Source organism: Hyperolius riggenbachi, chromosome 4 (assembly GCF_040937935.1).
Source record: "Hyperolius riggenbachi isolate aHypRig1 chromosome 4, aHypRig1.pri, whole genome shotgun sequence".
Lineage (NCBI taxonomy): Eukaryota > Metazoa > Chordata > Amphibia > Anura > Hyperoliidae > Hyperolius > Hyperolius riggenbachi.
Genome location: NC_090649.1, coordinates 30,114,993 through 30,135,721, shown reverse-complemented (window position 1 = coordinate 30,135,721; position 20,729 = coordinate 30,114,993). Strand labels below are relative to the sequence as shown.

Below are 20,729 nucleotides of genomic sequence, written 5' to 3'. Positions count from 1 at the left end.
TAATTAATGACTAACTGACTTCATCTGTTTAAGAATTTATATGTATTCATGTATGCAGTATTGTGTGTTCCAATAGTTAGCTCAGATATTTTGTAAGTATTCAATCATTGTCGGAGTAGGAGGAATGATTGTAATGTGTAATTGGGAGTATATACAGTGGTGTGAAAAACTATTTGCCCCCTTCTTGATTTCTTATTCTTTTGCATGTTTGTCACACTTAAATGTTTCTGCTCATCAAAAACCCTTAACTATTAGTCAAAGATAACATAATTGAACACAAAATACAGTTTTAAATGATAGTTTTTATTATTTAGTGAGAAAAAAACCTCAAAACCTACATGGCCCTGTGTGAAAAAGAAATTGCCCCCTGAACCTAATAACTGGTTGGGCCACCTTTAGCAGCAATAACTGCAATCAAGTGTTTGCGATAACTTGCAATGAGTCTTTCACAGCGCTCTGGAGGAATTTTGGCCCACTCATCTTTGCAGAATTGTTGTAATTCAGCTTTATTTGAGGGTTTTCTAGCATGAACCACCCTTTTAAGGTCATGCCACAACATCTCAATAGGATTCAGGTCAGGACTTTGACTAGGCCTCTCCAAAGTCTTCATTTTGTTTTTCTTCAGCCATTCAGAGGTGGATTTGCTGGTGTGTTTTGGGTCATTGTCCTGCTGCAGCACCCAAGATCGCTTCAGCTTGAGTTGACGAACAGATGGCCGGACATTCTCCTTCAGGATTTTTTGGTAGACAGTAGAATTCATGGTTCCATCTATCACAGCAAGCCTTCCAGGTCCTGAAGCAGCAAAACAACCACAGAACATCACACTACCACCACCATAGTTTACTGTTGGTATGATGTTCTTTTGATGAAATGCTGTGTTACTTCTATGCCAGATGTAACGGAACACGCACCTTCCAAAAAGTTCAACTTTTGTCTCGTCGGTCCACAAGATATTTTCCCAAAAGTCTTGGCAATCATTGAGATGTTTTTTTTTTAGCAAAATTGAGACGAGCCTTAATGTTCTTTTTGCTTAAAAGTGGTTTGCGCCTTGGATATCTGCCATGCAGGCCGTTTTTGCCCAGTCTCTTTCTTATGGTGGAGTCGTGAACACTGAACTTAATTGAGGCAAGTGAGGCCTGCAGTTCTTTAGATGTTGTCCTGGGGTCTTTTGTGGCCTCTCGGATGAGTTTTCTCTGCGCTCTTGGGGTAATTTTGGTCGGCCGGCCACTCCTGGGAAGGTTCATCACTGTTCCATGTTTTTGCCATTTGTGGATAATGGCTCTCACTGTGGTTCGCTGGAGTCCCAAAGCTTTAGAAATGGCTTTATAACCTTTACCAGACAGATAGATCTCATTTACAGTACTTTTGTTCTCATTTGTTCCTGAATTTCTTTGGATCTTGGCATGGTGTCTAGCTGTTGATGTGCTTTTGGTCTACTTCTCTGTGTCAGATAGCTCCTATTTAAGCGATTTCTTGATTGAAACAGGTGTGGCAGTAATCAGGCCTGGGGGTGACTACAGAAATTGAACTCAGGTGTGATAAACCACAGTTAAGTTATTTTTTTAACAAGGGGGGCAATCACTTTTTCACACAGGGCCATGTAGATTTGGAGGTTTTTTTCTCACTAAATAATGAAAACCATCATTTAAAACTGCGTTTTGTGTTCAATTATGTTATCTTTGACTAATATTTAAAGAGAACCCGAGGTGGCTTTGTATAACGTTAGTGGGGCACAGAGGCTGGTTGGGCACACTAACACCAGCCTCTGTTGCCCCATGGTGTGTGTCAAAGACCCCCCTGCTCGCCGCTATACCCCCGCAATGCTGGCGACACGCAGCGTGTCGCCAGCACAATGTTTACCCTAGCGCTGTCTGTCAGTGCCGCTCCGCCGCCTCCTCCGCATCGCCGCTACCCGCCCTCGTCCCTTCCCTCACGCTGATTGGAGGGAAGGGACGAGGGCGGGTAGCGGCGATGCGGAGGAGGCGGGGGAGCGGCGCTGACAGACAGCGCTAGGGTAAACATTGTGCTGGCGACGCGCTGCGTGTCGCCAGCACTGCGGGAAGGATAGCGGTGAGCAGGGGGGTCTTTGACACACACCATGGGGCAACAGAGGCTGGTGTTAGTGTGCCCAACCAGCCTCTGTGCCCCACTAACGTTATACAAAGCCACCTCGGGTTCTCTTTAACGGTTTTTGATGAGCAGAAACATTTAAGTGTGACAAACATGCAAAAGAATAAGAAATCAGGAAGGGGGCAAATAGTTTTTCACACCACTGTAACTTTTGTTCCGACCTTTCAGTGCATGTCTCCTGTACAGTAAATAAACCAATACTTTACTTCCAAGACATCGATTTGTGGTACTTCACAACACTAAATAAGTTTTAAGGTGTTTACGTTACAGCTGGGCTGTGAAGTCCGATTTGGAACAATTTTTGGGTACCTGGAGTCAGGAAAAAAAATGCACCAACTCACACAAACTCCAGCTCCTAGTTTAAACGTCAATTAAAAGAAAATACAGTGGGATGTGAAAGTTTGGGCAACCTTGTTAATTGTCATGATTTTCCTGTATAATTTGTTGGCTGTTACGATAAAAAATGTCAGTTAAATATATCATATAGGAGACACACACAGTGATATTTAAGAAATGAAATGAAGATTTATTGGATTTACAGAAAGTGTACAATAATTGTTTAACCTCCTTGGCGGTAATCCCGAGCTGAGCTCGGGGTATGCCGCCGGAGGTCGCCGCTCAGGCCCTGCTGGGCCGATTTTCGTTCTGAAAAAAGCAGCACACGCGGCCGGCACTTTGCCAGCCGCGTGTGCTGCCCGATCGCCGCCGCTCCGCGGTGATCCGCCGCGTGCAGCGGCGAAAGAGGGTCCCCCCAGCCGCCCGAGCCCAGCGCAGCCGGAACAAACAGTTCCGGCCGGCGCTAGGGGCTGGATCGGGCGGCTCTGACGTCAGGACGTCGACTGACGTCCATGACGTCACTCCGCTCGTCGCCATGGCGACGAGGAAAGCGAAACAAGATAGGCCGCTCATTGCGGCCTATCTTGTTACTTTCGATTGCCGGAGGCGATCGAAAGTACGCTTCCGGAGCGCCCTCTAGTGGGCTTTCATGCAGCCAACTGAAATATTTTTTTTTTAATTTAAAAAAAACCAGATTGCAGCCTCCCTGGCAAAATAAATAAACCGCCAGGGAGGTTAAACAAAATTAGGCAGGTGCATAAATTTGGGCACCACAAAAAAGAAATGAAATCAACATTTCGTAGATTCTCCTTTTGCAGAAATTACAGCCTCTAAATGCTTCCTGTAGGTTCCAATGAGAGTCTGGATTCTGGTTGAAGGTATTTTGGACCATTCCTCTTTACAAAACATCTCTAGTTCATTCAGGTTTGATGGCTTCCGAGCATGGACAGCTCTCTTTAACTCACACCACAGATTTTCAATTATATTCAGGTCTGGGGACTGAGACGGCCATTCCAGAACATTGTACTTGTTCCTCTGCATGAATGCCTTGGTGGATTTTGAACAGTGTTTAGGGTCGTTTTGTTGAAAGATCCAGCCCCGCCGCAGCTCCAGCTTTGTCACTGATTCCTGGACATTGGTCTCCAGAATCTGCTGATACTGAGTGGAATCCATGCATCCTACAACTTTGACAAGATTCCCTGTCCCTGCACTGGCCACACAGCCCCACAGCATGATGGAACCACCACATTTTACTGTAGGTAGCAGGTGGTTTTCTTGGAATGCTGTGTTCTTTTTCCTCCATGCATAACGCCCCTTGTTATGCCCAATTAACTCAATTTTAGTTTCATCAGTCCACAACACCTTATTCCAAAATAAAGCTGGCTTGTGCAAATGTGCTTTAGCATACCTCAAACAGCTCTGTTTGTGCTGTGGGCAGAGAAAAGGCTTCCTCTGCATCACTCTCGCATACAGCATCTCCTTGTGTAAAGTGTGCTGAATTTTTGAACGATGCACAGTGACTCCATCTGCAGCAAGATGATGTTGTAGGTCTTTGGTGCTGGTCTGTAGGTTGACTCTGACTGTTCTCACTATTTGTCACTTCTCTTTATCCAAGATTTTTCTTGGGCTGCCACTTTGAGCCTTAACTTGAACTGAGCCTGTGGTCTTCTATTTCCTCAATATGTTGCTAACTGTGGAAACAGACAGCTGAAATCTCTGAGACAGCTTTCTGTATCCTTCCCCTAGACCATGATGGTGACCAATCTTTGTCTTCAGGTCATTTGAGAGTTGTTTTGAGACCCCCATGTTGCTACTCTTCAGAGAAAACTAAAAGAGGAGGGAAACTTAAAATTGACCCCCTTAAATACTCTTTCTCATAAATGGATTCACCTGTGTATGTAGGTCAGGGATCACTGAGCTTACCGAGCCAATTTGAGTTCCAATAATTCGTTCCAAAGGTTTTGGAATCAATAAAATGACAACAGTGCCCAAATTTATGCACCTGCCTAATTTTATTTAAACAATTATTGCGCACTTTCTGTAAATCTAATAAACTTTATTTCACTTCTCAAATATCACTGTGTGCATCTCCTATATGATATATTTAACTGACATTTTTTATCATAACAACCAATAATTTACACAGGAAAATCATGATGATTAACAAGGTTGCTTAAACTTTCGCATCCCACTGTATCATAAAATTTTATATTTTTCAGATAATAGTCGTCCTAAATAATGTACATATACAGTAAGAGCGGTGCTTTGTCTACAAAGATAAAATAAATCCTCCTCCTTGACTTTTATCTCAGCGTTTAACATCATCAGCCCTCCCGTATGCTATAGGAAAACCTTGCAGTACCGGAGGTCCACCCTTTCCCTTCGCCTGTGGATTACTGACTTCTTCACCAACTGATCCCAAGTCATTAAGGCTACGTCACATCACCCATCTTGTTCTCCCTTTATACAAATAACTACAGATCCACAACAGATTCTGTCAAGTCATCAAATTTGGTGATGACACCACCATTGTCGGCTTTGTTACCAAGAATGATGAGCAAGCCTACCGTCAGCAGGTTGATAACATATGCCACTGGTGCAGTGAGAACAGGCAGGTCCTAAACTGTCGAGATGATCATTGACTTTAACCCCTACCCCCAATCTACATTGACGGCAAAACTTGAAACAGTAGCCTGAGTCTGCCTCCTGGGCACAACCATTTCAAACAACCTGAGCTGGAAGGCCAACACGACCTCCACCCACAGGAAAGCCCAGCAGAAAAATGTCCTTCTATGCCCACTGAACAGGTTCGGCATGGCCCAAAAGTTTCTGGCGAGCTTCTACTCCGGTATGATTGATCTGTCCTCTGTTCCTCCATCCTGGTTTGGTACGATAGCTACTTCGCCTGCGACAGACATAACCTACAGAGGATCATCAGATCAGCAGAGAGGATCATCTCCCCCCTCTGGACCTGCTCCACAATTACAGAATGCGCAGCAGAGCACTGAAGATCGCAAACAATCCCTCTGGTTGAGAGCATCTGTGCCCTCTGTCCCCACCATCTATGTCCTCAGAGTGTCCTCCTTTGTCCCTCCATTTCCTCTGTCCCCAGTGTGTCCTTTGTCCCCCCATTTGTGTCCTCTGTCCCCACACCAGTGTGCTCTGTCCCCCCATGCGTGTCCTCTGTCCCCAGTGTGTCCTACTTTGTCCCCCTGGATGTCCTATACTCCACCTACCCTATAGGCGGTGAGTGAGTGTGCAGCGGGACTCACCTCTTCAGGATCCACAAACCCAGTGCATCTCCTTCTTCCTATGCATCCCATCTCACTGGTAACAGCGCCCCCTGTAATGATGTTCATTGGTAACAGTGCCCCCTGTGATGATGTTCATTGGTAACAGTGCCCCCTGTGATGATGTTCACTGGTAACAGCGCCCCCTGTGATGTCGTCACAGGAGCACTGTTACCAGTGAGATGGGACACCTAGAACTAGGAAGAAGATGCGTCACATTCGGATTCTGGAGAGGCGAGTCCCGCTGCACCCTCCGCATGTGCCCCTGCTCCTCACCCCTCCACCGCTGTGCCCCGGGGCGATGTCCTGCCCTGGCCACCCCTAGAAACCGGCTTGGGTAGATATCTCACACACGACAAATGACCATCACTGCATCAACTTGCTTGATCTGATAGTATCTACCCTCACACTTCTTTATTTGTGGTGTTTTTCAGATTCAAGTACATGATCCACTGTCACTTCACTTAGGAGTTGACAGTCCTCTGAGTTTGAAAGATGCCACAAGCCAGACGTTTGCCTCCACACTTTTCTTGTGAATTCTTGACAATGCTGCGCTTCCCGTTGCAGTGCTGCTGACACAGCAGGAACCTCCGCCACTCCCTGCTGGCTGAAGCTGCAATAGGAATAAGGGAGCCCCAGAAAAACCTTTCAACGATGCCGTTCATGGACTGGACCAATGAGAATCCCCCCTCAGGAGATTTCCATTCCTCACATCAAAGGACCAAGGAGGAGCATTGGCAGCGGGTTCAAATGTGCTTTTTGCCTGGTTCCCCATACACTCTTAATGCGGCCAATAAGAAGCATCAGCAGAAAAAAGGGTCTCCTCCCTAAATTGTTCATTTATCTCACAGAGGTCTATAAGGATTCCGGTAGGGCCCCTCAACTACATTAGCGCTGACATGCCATATAAATACATAATAATAATATGACAGGACATATGACTATGGTAGTATTAGATTGTGAGCTCCTCTGAGGACAGTCAGTGACATGACTATGTGCTCTGTAATGTGCTGCAGGAGATGTCAGTGCTATATAAATGCATAATAATAATATGGTAGGACATTAGACTATGACTATGGTAGGATTAGAGTGTGAGCTCCTCGGAGGACAGTCAGTGACATGACTATGTGCTCTGTAATGTGCTGCAGAAGATGTCAGTGCTATATAAATGCATAATAATAATATGGTAGGACATTAGACTATGACTATGGTAGGATTAGAGTGTGAGCTCCGCTGAGGACAGTCAGTGACATGACTATGTATTCTGTAATGTGCTGCAGAAGATGTCAGTGCTATATAAATACATAATAATAATATGGTAGGACATTAGACTATGACTATGGTAGGATTAGACTGTGAGCTCCTCTGAGGACAGTCAGTGACATGGCTATGTACTCTGTACAGTGCTGCAGGAGATGTCAGTGCTATATAAATACATACTAATATGGTAGGACATTAGACTATGACTATGGTAGGATTAGAGTGTGAGCTCCTCTGAGGACAGTCAGTGACATGACTATGTACTCTGTAATGTGCTGCAGAAGATGTCAGTGCTATATAAATACATAATAATAATATGGTAGGACATTAGACTATGACTATGGTAGGATTAGACTGTGAGCTCCTCTGAGGACAGTCAGTGACATGGCTATGTACTCTGTACAGTGCTGCAGGAGATGTCAGTGCTATATAAATACATACTAATATGGTAGGACATTAGACTATGACTATGGTAGGATTAGAGTGTGAGCTCCTCTGAGGACAGTCAGTGACATGACTATGTACTCTGTAATGTGCTGCAGAAGATGTCAGTGCTATATAAATACATAATAATAATATGGTAGGACATTAGACTATGACTATGGTAGGATTAGACTGTGAGCTCCTCTGAGGACAGTCAGTGACATGACTATGTACTCTGTACAGTGCTGCAGGAGATGTCAGTGCTATATAAATACATAATAATAATATGGTAGGACATTAGACTATGACTATGGTAGGATTAGAGTGTGAGCTCCGCTGAGGACAGTCAGTGACATGACTATGTACTCTGTAATGTGCTGCAGGAGATGGCAGTGCTATATAAATACATAATAATAATATGGTAGGATATTAGACTATGACTATGGTGGGATTAGACTGTGAGCTCCTCTGAGGACAGTCAGTGACATGACTATGTACTCTGTACAGTGCTGCAGGAGATGTCAGTGCTATATAAATACATAATAATGTAGGACATTAGGGTATGACTATGGTAGGATTAGGGTGTGAGCTCCTCTGAGGACAGTCAGTGACATGACTATGTACTCTGTAATGTGCTGCAGGAGATGTCAGCGCTATATAAATACATAATAATAATATGGTAGGACATTAGACTATGACTATGGTAGGATTAGATTGTGAGCTTCTCTGAGGACAGTCAGTGACATGACAATGTATTCTGTAATGTGCTGCAGAAGATGTCAGTGCTATATACCCCAATAAGAACATGGTAGGACATTAGACTATGGCAATGGCATGATTAAAATTTGTTGGCTCCTCTGTGGACAGTCAGTGACAGGACTATGCACTCTGTAAAGGGCTGCAGAAGATGCCAGTGCTATATAAGTACATAATAATAATATGGTAGGACATTAGACTATGACTATGGTAGGATTAGATTGGGAGCTCCTCTGGGGACAGTCAGTGACATGACTATGTACTCTGTAATGTGCTGCAGAAGATGTCAGTGCTCTATAAATACATAATAATAATATGGTAGGACATTAGGCTATGACTATGGCAGGATTAGATTGTGAGCTCCTCTGAGGACAGTCAGTGACATGACTATGTACTCTGTAATGTGCTGCAGAAGATGTCAGTGCTCTATAAATACATAATAATAATATGGTAGGACATTAGGCTATGACTATGGTAGGATTAGATTGTGAGCTCCTCTGAGGACAGTCAGTGACATGACTATGTACTCTGTAATGTGCTGCAGAAGATGTCAGTGCTCTATAAATACATAATAATAATATGGTAGGACATTACACTATGACTATGGTAGGATTAGAGTGTGAGCTCCTCTGAGGACAGTCAGTGACATGACTATGTACTCTGTAATGTGCTGCAGAAGATGTCTGTGCTATATAAATACATCTATATATGCAGTGCTGCCCATAATTAATCATACACCTGGCAAATTTTGACTTAAAGTTACTTTTATTCAACCAGCAAGTAATTTTTTGATGGGAAATGAAATAGGTGTCTCCCAAAAGAAAATAAGACAATGTACCCGAGGCATTATTATGGAAAAAAAAAAAAAACATTTCTCAGCTTTTATTTACATTTGAGCAAAAAGTGTCCAGTCCAAAATTATTAATTCCCGTCCCAGTCTGTGGGAAAATCCAAAGTTCTATACCATTTCCAAATAGTCCAAGCTGTTCTAAAGCATCCTAATTACCCTTATTAATTGGGAAAAGGTGTTTTAATCAACTCAACAGGTAAATAACAGCAGCTCTCTGCAGTTGGTTTGTGGACAGTCATGGATAAAAGTGAAATCTTTAAAGGCGGAAAAAAAGACACAGGGATACCGGGAGCCCAATCTAGTGTAGTACCGTCTGGTTAGTGTTGGACAAATGTGTGAGTATATGTCAGTATACTCACAAGTGTAGGTTGCAATCCAAGCAGCCACTGTTATGCGCATGTGAGGAAGTACCGTCCTCACTGGGCCTTTGTAAGGGTTGATGTGGTGGTCGCAGCTCCAAAATAAAAAAAATCCGTCTTTTACTCGAGATGAGATCGAAGACTAAGCAAACTCCTTTTAGGGAGGCCACTGTAAACACTATAGGGAGAGTAGGAGGCGCCCAAGATATCAGTATACAAACTATAAATAGGTAAGAAATCTTACCTTAATGAGGTCTAGCTTCAAATATGCGAATATTTTCTTTAAAATGACAGATTTTATTATGCACATCAGACAATGCTTTTCGCGGATGCAATCCGCTTCATCAGGTCAAATTCAAGTGCCTTTAAAAACAAATTTTTTTGACAGGAACTCAGAAACAAGGGCACAATACCGTATAGCACGCATGGTTCGGCCGTGGGACGCAGCTGACCCCCAGACGCCATGTGCGCATGCGTACTTTTGTCCGCATGCGGCCGCGTCATGCGTACGGGAGTTTTGGATTGGCCAGTGGGATCACATGGGCGCACCCGGAAGTGACATATAAGGAAGCGCTGTCCTGTCGGCGTGGAGCTTCTTTCCTCGCTGCCAAGATCACTACTGGTCCTTGAAGATGCATCTTTGATGCAAAACAATTGTTGACCGAGGGGTCTCTATGCGGGATGCACCTGGATGGGGTGAAGTATTGCCTGTATTGTTACATCTGTTGGAAGAATATGCTGATGCTTTATTAAACACAGAGGTGTGCATTTTACTGGTGCCCACGTTTACTTTCTTTCGGATGTGAGGACACTGCACACTGCTGGGTTCCATGGATGCAGACCAAGGAGGACGCCATTTCTCCAGATAAGGCACAGAAAAGCTTACTTGGCCTTTACAAATGCTCATCTGGACAAAGAAAAATACTTCTGTTTTTCTGTGTTATGGTCAGATGAAACAAAAATTGAATTGTTTGGTCACAATGAAGTTTCCTCATTTTGGCGAAAAAAGGAGAAGCCTTCAACCCAAAGAACACCCACTGTCAAACATGGTGGTGGGAACCTAATGCTTTGTGGTTGTTTTTCAGGCAATGGACCAGGGAACCTATTCACAGTAAACGGCACCATGAAAGGAAGAGCAATACATGAGGATTCTCAATGACAACATAAGGCAGTCTGCAGAGAAACTTGGCCTTGGGCACCAGTGGACATTCCACCATGACAATGACCCAAAACACACAGCAAAAGTGGTGAAGAAATGGTTAACAGACAACAACATTAACGTTTTGGAGTGGCCCCGCCAGAGCCCTGACTTGAATCCAACTGAGAATCTGTGGAAGGAGCTAAAGATCAGGGTGATGGTAAGAAGACCCTCCAACCTGAAAGATTTGGAGTTCATTGCTAAAGATGACTGGGCAAAAATACCTGTGGAGAAATGCAAAAACCTGGTCTGCAATTATAGGAAGCTTTTGATTACTGTAATAGCCAATAGAGGCTTTTCTATGAAGGGTATCAATGTGGGACTGGACAATTTTTGCTGAAATGTAGCACATTGTCTTATCTTTTGGGAGACACCTATGTGATTTCCTGTCCAAAAATTGCTTGCTGGTTGAATAAAAGTAACAGAGAGAGAGAAAGAGAGAGAGAGAGAGAGAGAGAGAGAGAGAGAGAGAGTGTGTGTGTACAGTGTGTATGTGTGTGGTGTGTATGTGTGTGTACAGTGTGTATATGTGTGTGTATGTGTGTGTGTGTGTGTGTGTGTGTGTGTGTGTATGTGGTGTGTGTGTGTGTGTGTGTGTGTGTGTGTGTGTGTGTGTGTGTGTGTGTGTGTGTATGTGGTGTGTGTGTGTGTGTGTGTGTGTGTGTGTGTGTGTGTGTGTGTACACTGTATGTGCCTCACTCGAAAACGCTTTGACGGATTTACGCTTTTACGGATTTGAACAAAACTTGGTATACAGATCTCTTACTACCTGGGATGATATGTTCTGGGGGTCTCGCGTCCCCCCTGCACACCTGAGTGGAGCTACAAACAGCCAATCAGATTTCACCCATTCCTGTCAATGGAAAAAAATGTAAAAGGCTGCCATTCTTTCAGTAAGCAAGCCAGAGTCCCCACACTTGGCACAGTTGGTCACTTGGTGACCGAGGTTGCAAATCCATAAAAAGTGGGCAGAGCATTAAACAGCCAATCAAATTTCAGCCATTCATTTTCAATAGGAACATGTAAACTGCAGCCATTCTTAAACTTAATTCTCAAACTTGACACAGTTGGTCACTGAGATTAATATCCAGGAAAGTGGGTGGAGCCTACAATAGCCAATCAAAATTCATGGATTGATTTTAAAGGAGAATATTTTAACTGCTGCCATTCTTACACTCTTAATGGTAGAGGCCTCAAACCTGGTTCAGTCCGTCAATGGGTGCAAATAGGGGAAAAGAGGCGCCCTGGGTTGTATAAAAGCATCTAAAAACAGTTTAAAATGAAAAGGATAACGAGGATTCTTACCTCAATGCCGAAATCTTTGTAACATACAAAAGATTTTTATTTAGCACAGGCAACGCGTTTCGCGGGTCTAAGCCCGCTTCCTCAGGCCAATAACAGTGCCAAATGATAAATACCAGTCGGCATAGGGAGCCTCTGAAGCTGAAGAGGCTCCCTATGCCGACTGGTATTTATCATTTGGCACTGTTATTGGCCTGAGGAAGCGGGCTTAGACCCGCGAAACGCGTTGCCTGTGCTAAATAAAAATCTTTTGTATGTTACAAAGATTTCGTCATTGAGGTAAGAATCCTCGTTATCCTTTTCATTTTAAACTGTTTTTAGATGCTTTCATACAACCCAGGGCGCCTCTTTTCCCCTATTTGTGCTTAGTACACCCCCCAACATAACCTGTTAGAGGGGTAGTGACAGTATACCCGTGGTTGCCACTTGCCACCACGGTGGACACTTGTCTCTGGTTTTCCAAGAGAGCGACCACCTCCGGGTCCCCCCCCCCCCCGAGTGGAGTCAAGTTTATGGTCTCCACCTGCTTCCTGCGGTTGGTTGCCCCTTGCAACCCTCCTTTGTGAGTAGCATTCTTATTCTCACCAATTTTCTCCATCCTTACATTGACGTATTGCACTACTGGGCTCCCGCCTTTTTGTCTCTTGTGCCTTTTTCTACAGGGTGCCCCGACACCCCCACCACAATACCGTCAATGGGTGACTGGTGGTTTACATTCTGAAAAGGGGCGGAGCCACAAACAGCCAATCAAATTTGTTTCACTTAAGTGGGAAAATTTAAATTATTGATGCCAAGGACCACAAAGCTCACAAACTTGATCACTGAGTGACTGTGTGTCAAGGTTAGATAAAGTGTGCAGAGCCAAAAATTACATTTTTTACATGGGAGAATATAAACTGCAGCCATTTTTACACTGTTAATGGCAGGGTTCTCAAACTTGACACAGTTGGCCTCTGGATGACTGTGATTAATATTCAGGAGAGTGGGTGGAGCTTACAACAGCCAATCAAAATGCACCTATTGATTTTTAAGGGGAATATTTACATTGCTGAAATTCTTACACTGTTAATGGCAGAGGCCTCCAATCTGGTATAATGTGTCATTGGGTGAGAGGGGTTCAAATTCTGGACAGGGGCAGAGCCACAAAGACAGATTTATTTAATTTTAACGGGAGAGTGCAAATTATTGATGCCAAGGACCCCAAAAGCTCAGAAACTTGGTCATTGAGTGACTGTATGTCAAGGTTAGAAACAGTAGGTGGAGCCAAAAACAATTAACTTTTTACATGGGAAAATATAAACTGTAGCCATTCTTACACTGTTAATGCCAGGGTTCTAAAATTTGACACTGGGATTAATATTCAGAAAAGTGGGTGGATCTACAACAGCCAATGGCAGAGGTCTCAAACCTGCTACAGTCACTCATTAAGTGACTGGGGTTCAATTTCACTAAAGCCACCAACAGCCAATCAGATTTCTTTGCTGAATATACTGCTTCCATTCATACAATTTTGATGCCAGGAACCTGAAAGCTCACAAACTTGGTCATTGAGTGACTGTGTGTCAAGGTTACAAAATGTGGGTGGAGACAAATACAAATTTCCCTGGGAAAATGTAAACTGCAGCCATTCTTACACTGTTAATGGCAGGGTTCTCAAACTTTTCACAGTTGGTCACTGGTGGTCACTTCAGAAGTAGGTGGAGCCTACAAAAGCCAATTAAAATTCACCTATTGATTTTCAAGGGGAATATTTAAATGCTGCCATTCTTGCACTGTTAATGGCACAAAACTCAAACCTGGTCAGGGGCAAACTCAGGTTTTTCAAGGGGGGGATTCCTGAAAGGTTTCCCTCAGCCACGCACAATACATTATAATAATATGGTAGGAAATCATGCTGGGTACACATAATGCAATTTCCCGATGGGCCGAGAAAGGGATCGATTAGGAGCAGTTTGGATACAGATAATGAGGACAGCCGACACTGGTAATAAAGGGGACAGTGAAGCATCACACAGCAGGGCACAGGGCTGTGCTCATACCTGACTCTGTTAAGTTCTCCAGAGCTGCTCCATGCTCTGTACACACGCTGCTGTTCCATTCTCTGTACATACGCTGCTGCTCCATGCTCTGTGCACACACTGCTGCTCCATGCTCTGTGCACACATGCTGCTGCTCCATGCTCTGTACACATGCTGCTGCTCCATGCTCTGTACACACACTGCTGCTCCAAGCCCTGTACACACGCTGCTGCTCCATGCTCTGTACACATGCTGCTGCTCCATGCTTTGTACACACAATGGTGCTCCATGCTCAGTACACACACTGCTGCTCCATGCTCTGTACACACAGTGCTGCTCCATGCTCTGTACACACTGCTGCTTTATGCTCTGTACACACGCTGCTGCTCCATGCTCTGTACACACGCTGCTGCTCCATGCTCTGTACACACACTGCTGCTCCATGCTCTGTACACACACTGCTGCTCCATGCTCTGTACACACACTGCTGCTCCATGCTCTGTACACACACTGCTGCTCCATGCTCTGTGCACACGCTGCTGCTCTATGCTCTGTACACACGCTGCTGCTCCATGCTCTGTACACACACTGCTGCTCCATGCTCTGTACACACACTGCTGCTCCATGCTCTGTACACACACTGCTGCTTTATGCTCTGTACACACGCTGCTGCTCCATGCTCTGTACACACACTGCTGCTCCATGCTCTGTACACACACTGCTGCTCTATGCTCTGTAGACACACTGCTGCTTTATGCTCTGTACACACGCTGCTGCTCCATGCTCTGTACACACACTGCTGCTCCATGCTCTGTACACACACTGCTGCTCCATGCTCTGTACACATGCTGCTGCTACATCCAAAGTCAACTGTAGCAGGGCAAGAAAGGGGGCAGTGCTGTGAGCTGCAGGATGCCTGCAGATATTCTGGTATCTCAGCTTGTGCCTGTCCCCAGACACTGCACCGGCCCTGGTCTGAGGGGGGATTCTGGGCAGCTATAATCCCCCCTGCGTTTGCCTATGCTGGTACAGTAGGTCATTGGGTGACTGGGGTTCAAATTCAAAAAATGGGGTGGAGCCACAAACAGCCAACCAGATTTATTTCATTTCAATGGAAAAATACAAATTATTGATGTCAAGGACCCCAAACCTCACAAACTAAGACATTGAGTGTTTGTGTGTTAGGGTTAGAAAGAGTGGGCGGAGCCAACACCAGCCAAATACATACCCGGGCAACGCCGGGCAATCAGCTAGTAACAAATAAAATAGCACCAATTAGAGATGTCAATGTAATTATGGCACACCTGCTACTTGGAACTGAGATGATTTTGATTGGCCCACCTCCATACTGAATATAAATTGCTTTAATTGTTCATTCAATCTGGAATTATTGGCATAGCACTGACCACATCTAGAGCTTATAGTCTTATATCAGACTAGCTACATGTGAGCATCTAATACATCATAACACTCACAGCACTGTGCCATTGTAGACCGTTCCATCCTTCCATTTCCATTCTCCGGTATCAGGATCCTTCCTCAGGCTGAGCCAAAGATCCGGTGGGTTTTGTAATTCATCCACTAGAAATCCCTGTAATACAGAAATTTACAAACATTTTTAAAACTAATTGCGTGCCACACACTTTAAAGTGGACCTGAACTCTTGCACAGAACAGAAGGAAAACATAGATAAATGCACCCTGAATGTATTTACAGAGTTTAGCCTGTCTAATTCTCCCTCATTTGTGTCCAATCACAAGTTGTAATTTGATCTCTCCCCTGTGTCACCTGACTGTCATGGCAGAGATGGCAGAATAGATCATTTGAAAGCACAGGATGTTAACAATATGTCTGCTTCCATGAAAGCAGGAAGTAGACACTGCAGATTTATATCACCTGTAACAAACAAATGTTTTTGTTTAAAGCAGGGGTAGGGAACCTATGGCTCGGGAGGCAGATGTGGCTCTTTTTATGGCTACATCTGGCTCACAGACAAATCAGTAGGGGTTATTCACTAAGCTACACTACTCAAGCAGCGCAGCTTAGTGTGGCAGCGCAAGTAACATTTTCAGGGTAGGCACGCTACTGCTGTAGCATGCTCCACTAACTTACTCACGCTCCCCTAACGGCCGCTCCAATTGTCCCACTCTGGACTCTGTCAGGTCCAGTGACTTTGTAGGACGAGATCCCCGCGCTTTGATTGGCCCAATAGGCTGCCTGTCACTTGAGCCAAAGTGCACGGATTTCATCCTACAAAGTGAATCAATCCTCAAGTCAGCTAGCTAATTGTACAAGCTGTTAGTCAGTATTTCTCCTGTCTGGCTCTCGGGGAAATTGCTGATGTTGCTGAAACCCAAGAGAAGCTAAAGACGTGTCTGACACTTCCGCTGCCCGGCGGATCAACTGCATACACATCACCATGGCAACAGGGCAACATGGTCCTCTGCTGCACATGCACACTATCCCAGTTTGAAACATATTGTATGGCTCTCACGGAAATACATTTTAAAATACTGTATGTGGCGTTTATGGCTCTGTCAGCCAAAAAGGTTTCTGACCACTGGTTTAAAGGTTATTGTGCTGTTGTGTATCTTTTAGAGCAAAGAGGAAGTTATGAGTTCAGGTCCGCTTTAAAGAAAACCATTTATACATACAGTATACTTATAGATGACCACTAGATTTCACTACAAGCTAGATCGCTGTTAAATCAATTTCACCAATTAGTAATGCAGCTGAAAGTGCCAGAGGGGGCGTGCACAGGAGTGTGCCAAATCGTGCACAGCTGTGCTGCGATGTTAAATTGTATATTTATGTCCTCGTGGCTTTGATGAAGTAACAAAGGACATACTGTAGATATACTGTAGTGGTGCAATAAGTGGTTAATAGCAATTATAGCATAAGAACATATTATAATGTACCTATCAAGTTCATAAAAGGGGACACCAAGAGCCTAATATAGTGTAGTATGTACTGGTTATGGAGATAATGAATACTTACAAACAATGGTTACCACTCTGGCAACCACTGTATAAGCAGGTGGGGACATTAAGCCCCATCTACACCATACAATTTTTTGTCCAATTCGATTAATTGATTTGATTCGATTCAATCCGACATGTCTGATTGGGATTCGATTCGATTCAATTTGCCATTGCAAAACAATGGCAAATTGAATCGAATCGACTCCCGATCAGACATGTCAGATTAAATCGTATCGAATCAATGAATCGAACAAAAAAATTGTATGGTGTAGATGGGGCTTTAGACCTGTTCCCATATTTATCTGTATATTTAAGTATTTTATGTATTTACTCATTTGTTCCTTTTTCATGCAAATGTATGCCATTTCTAAGCCTACTGTCTCTGACCCATAGCTGTATACTCCATCCCTATTGCCTGATGAAGTAGGGTCATTCCTGTGAAACGCTTTGTGCCAGATCTTGGGAGTGTATAAATTGATACAACATCATTACTAATTTGTGTCTACTTGGAGGAGGTAAGTCCACCTCCACCTCTTCTATTTTTAAACATTTTACCTTTGTTTTATAATACTGGCGCCTCGGTTTACCTTTACACTATCAAGTTCAAAGCCCACAGGCAGTGGCTGTTACAGGAAAGATTATTGGCTTCTTGTTGAAGCCATGATCTTTCCATTACAGGCACTTTGATTGGCTCAGGAAACACATGTTCCCGTTCACCGATCAAAGATGTGTCCGTCTTGGTGGAAGCTCCCAGCCTCGCTAATCTGTATTTGGCCATTTGGGAGGGGAGTTTTGTTAATAGGGAACGATTCCCACAGTTAAAAGTGTGGAAAAGATATATAGACGATGTGGTAGTTGTCTGGGAGGGTGATGAAATGTCTTTTAAGCTCTTTATCAATTATATTAACAATAACACAGATAATCTGGTGTTTGTGTGGTTAATTCTAATGAGACATTTCCTGGACCTGACCATCCAACTACACCCTGAGGGGTTCATCACTAACACCCATTTTAAAGAAACGGATCGTAACAGTTTTATTCCTACCACTATTTGCCATTATGTACCATGGTTAAAAGGTGTACCCAAAAGTGAGTTTATTCGGGTACGGAGGAACTGCATATTGCCCACTGACTATGCCGCTCAGGGTGATCTTATTTCCAGGTTCAAGGCTAAGGGTTATGATCCAGCTGAATTAGAATCAGAGATCAGATCGGAGAGGGTGGCCAACCCACTACTGTGAAACCTAACACAAATAACACCATGATAGGAATACTGTCAAATTCCTTACACAATATAACTTACAGCACAGGGATATAAAAAGATCTTAAGCAGGCATTGGCACCTTTTGCAGGGCAACCCGGTGATTGGTCCAGTGCTTGCGGACAATCCTGAGGGCGCCCAACCTGCAGGATCGCTTGGTTTCTAATCATACTGACAACCCCCCCCCCCCCCCCCCCCCCCCCCAGGACTGTTCCAGTTCAGGTGCTACCGCTTAAGGGTTTTTACAATTGTGGAAAGTGTAAAGGATGTAAGGCATGCAGGTTTCTGCCCAAGAAAACTACCACTTTCTCAGGGAATGGGATCACAGGTCCTCCCTTTTTGATCAAACATGTGTTCACCTGTGACAGTACCTTTGTTGTGTACCTTCTAGAGTGCTCTTGTGGCCTGAAATATGTAGGTAGGACCGCCGGGGCTTTCAAAAATAGATTAGGTGAGCCTGTGTATTTGATTGAGAAAGATTTCAGAGGACATTCTGTGTCTAGGCACTTTGACAAGGACCCTACACATTTAAAATACTGTGGGCCAGATTTATCAAATCATTACCGACAGTTTTTTCTTCTTAAACTGTCCTTACCAGCAGGGGGGGTGTTCTGCACGTTTGTAAGAAGCTCCCCAATGCTTTCTTAAAGCGGTCTAACACCCAGCATTTCAACTTTGCTTTAAAAGATTGCTTACAGCTTAGAAACTATTATGCCAGATTTTTTTTTAAAGCAGAAATTCACTGAATGGGTTAAACATGACATTTTAGTTTTGCATTTAGCTAGAAATCCACTTCTTGCTGAGGTTTAGATACAAATGTATCTTTGTTTGGAATGCAAATAGACCTCTGAAAAGCCTGTCTGGGAAGCCCTCTGTGCTGTCTCAGAGAGGTGTTTGTTTATTTACATTGTGAATAGATACATTTGTATCTAAACCTCAGCACTGATGCGGATTTCTAGCTAAATGCAACACTAAAATGTCATGTTTAACCCATTCAGTGAATTTCTGCTAAAAAAAAAATCTGGCATAATAGTTTCTAAGCTGTAAGCAATCTTTTAACGCAAAGTTGAAATGCTGGGTGTTAGACCGCTTTAAGTGAAGGGAGGTTGCGGCAGTTCTGAGAGTTTTCCTTACATTAAGAACAGCGCAGAACTGTCCCTGAATTTGAAGTGGCTAATACCACTTCTTAACCCCGCAGAGCAGGATTATGCTGACACCTCGTTGCTTCATAGTTACATAGTTATTTTGGTTGAAAGACATACGTCCATCGAGTTCAACTAGTACAAAGTACAACTCCAGCCTGCTCCCTCACATAGCCCTGTTGATCCAGAGGAAGGCAAAAAAACCCTTACAAGGCATGGTCCAATTAGCCCCAAAAGGGAAAAATTCCTTCCCGACTCCAGATGGGCAATCAGATAAAATCCCAGGATCAACATCATTAGGCATTACCTAGTAATTGTAGCCATGGATGTCTTTCAACGCAAGGAAAGCATCTAAGCCCCCTTTAAATGCAGGTATAGAGTTTGCTATAACGACTTCCTATGGCAATGCATTCCACATCTTAATCACTCTTACTGTAAAGAACCCTTTCCTAAATAAATGGCTAAAACGTTTTTCCTCCATGCACAGATCATGTCCTTTAGTCCTTTGAGAAGGCCTAGGGACAAAAAGCTCATCCGCCAAGCTATTATATTGCCCTCTGATGTATTTATACATGTTAATTAGATCTCCTCTAAGGCGTCTTTTCTCTAGACTAAATAAACCCAGTTTATCTAACCTTTCTTGGTAAGTGAGACCTTCCATCCCACGTATCCATTTTGTAGCTCGTCTCTGCACCTGCTCTAAAACTGCAATATCTTTTTTGTAATGTGGTGCCCAGAACTGAATTCCATATTCCAGATGTGGCCTTACTAGAGAGTTAAACAGGGGCAATATTATGCTAGCATCTCTAGTTTTTATTTCCCTTTTAATGCATCCCAAAATTTTGTTAGCTTTAGCTGCAGCGGCTTGGCATTGAGTACGATTATTTAACTTGTTGTCGATGAGTACTCCTATGTCCTTCTCCAAGTTTGATGTCCCCGACTGTATCCCATTTATTTTGTATGGTGCTAGACCAATGGTACGACCAAAATGCATGACTTTACATTTTTCAACATTGAATTTCATCTGCATTTATGTGCCCATATAGCCATACTATCCTGATCCTGTTGCAATATGACACTATCTTCCTGAGAGTTGATGATTCTGCACAATTTTGTATCATCTGCAAAAATAGCAACATTGCTCACTACTGCATCTACTAGATCATTAATAAATAAATTGAAGAGCACTGGACCCAGTACAGACCCCTGTGGGACCCCACTGCTAACAGTCTCCCATTTTGAGTACGATCCATTGACCACAACTCTTTGTTTTCTGTCCATTAGCCAGTTCCCTATCCATGCACACAGACTCTTCCCCAGTCCTTGCATCCTCAACTTTTGCACCAGACTTTTGTGGGGAACAGTGTCGAAGGCCTTTGCAAAATCCAAGTATATCACATCTACAGCATTACTAATATCCATA

At 43.7% G+C, this 20,729-nt stretch overlaps 2 protein-coding genes across 2 annotated transcripts in view; one reads left to right on the top strand and one right to left on the bottom strand.

Annotated features, from left to right (window-relative positions):
* LOC137570321 (snaclec trimecetin subunit beta-like) overlaps positions 1–20,729 on the top strand; it is a 902,833-nt gene that overhangs the window by 372,534 nt on the left and 509,570 nt on the right. The window lies entirely within an intron of this gene.
* LOC137570320 (C-type lectin domain family 5 member A-like) overlaps positions 1–20,729 on the bottom strand; it is a 106,817-nt gene that overhangs the window by 2,000 nt on the left and 84,088 nt on the right. Inside the window, exon 9 of the mRNA XM_068278965.1 lies at positions 15,398–15,513. Within this exon, the coding sequence (XP_068135066.1) occupies positions 15,398–15,513 (116 nt within the window). The remainder of the gene's footprint in view (positions 1–15,397; positions 15,514–20,729) is intronic.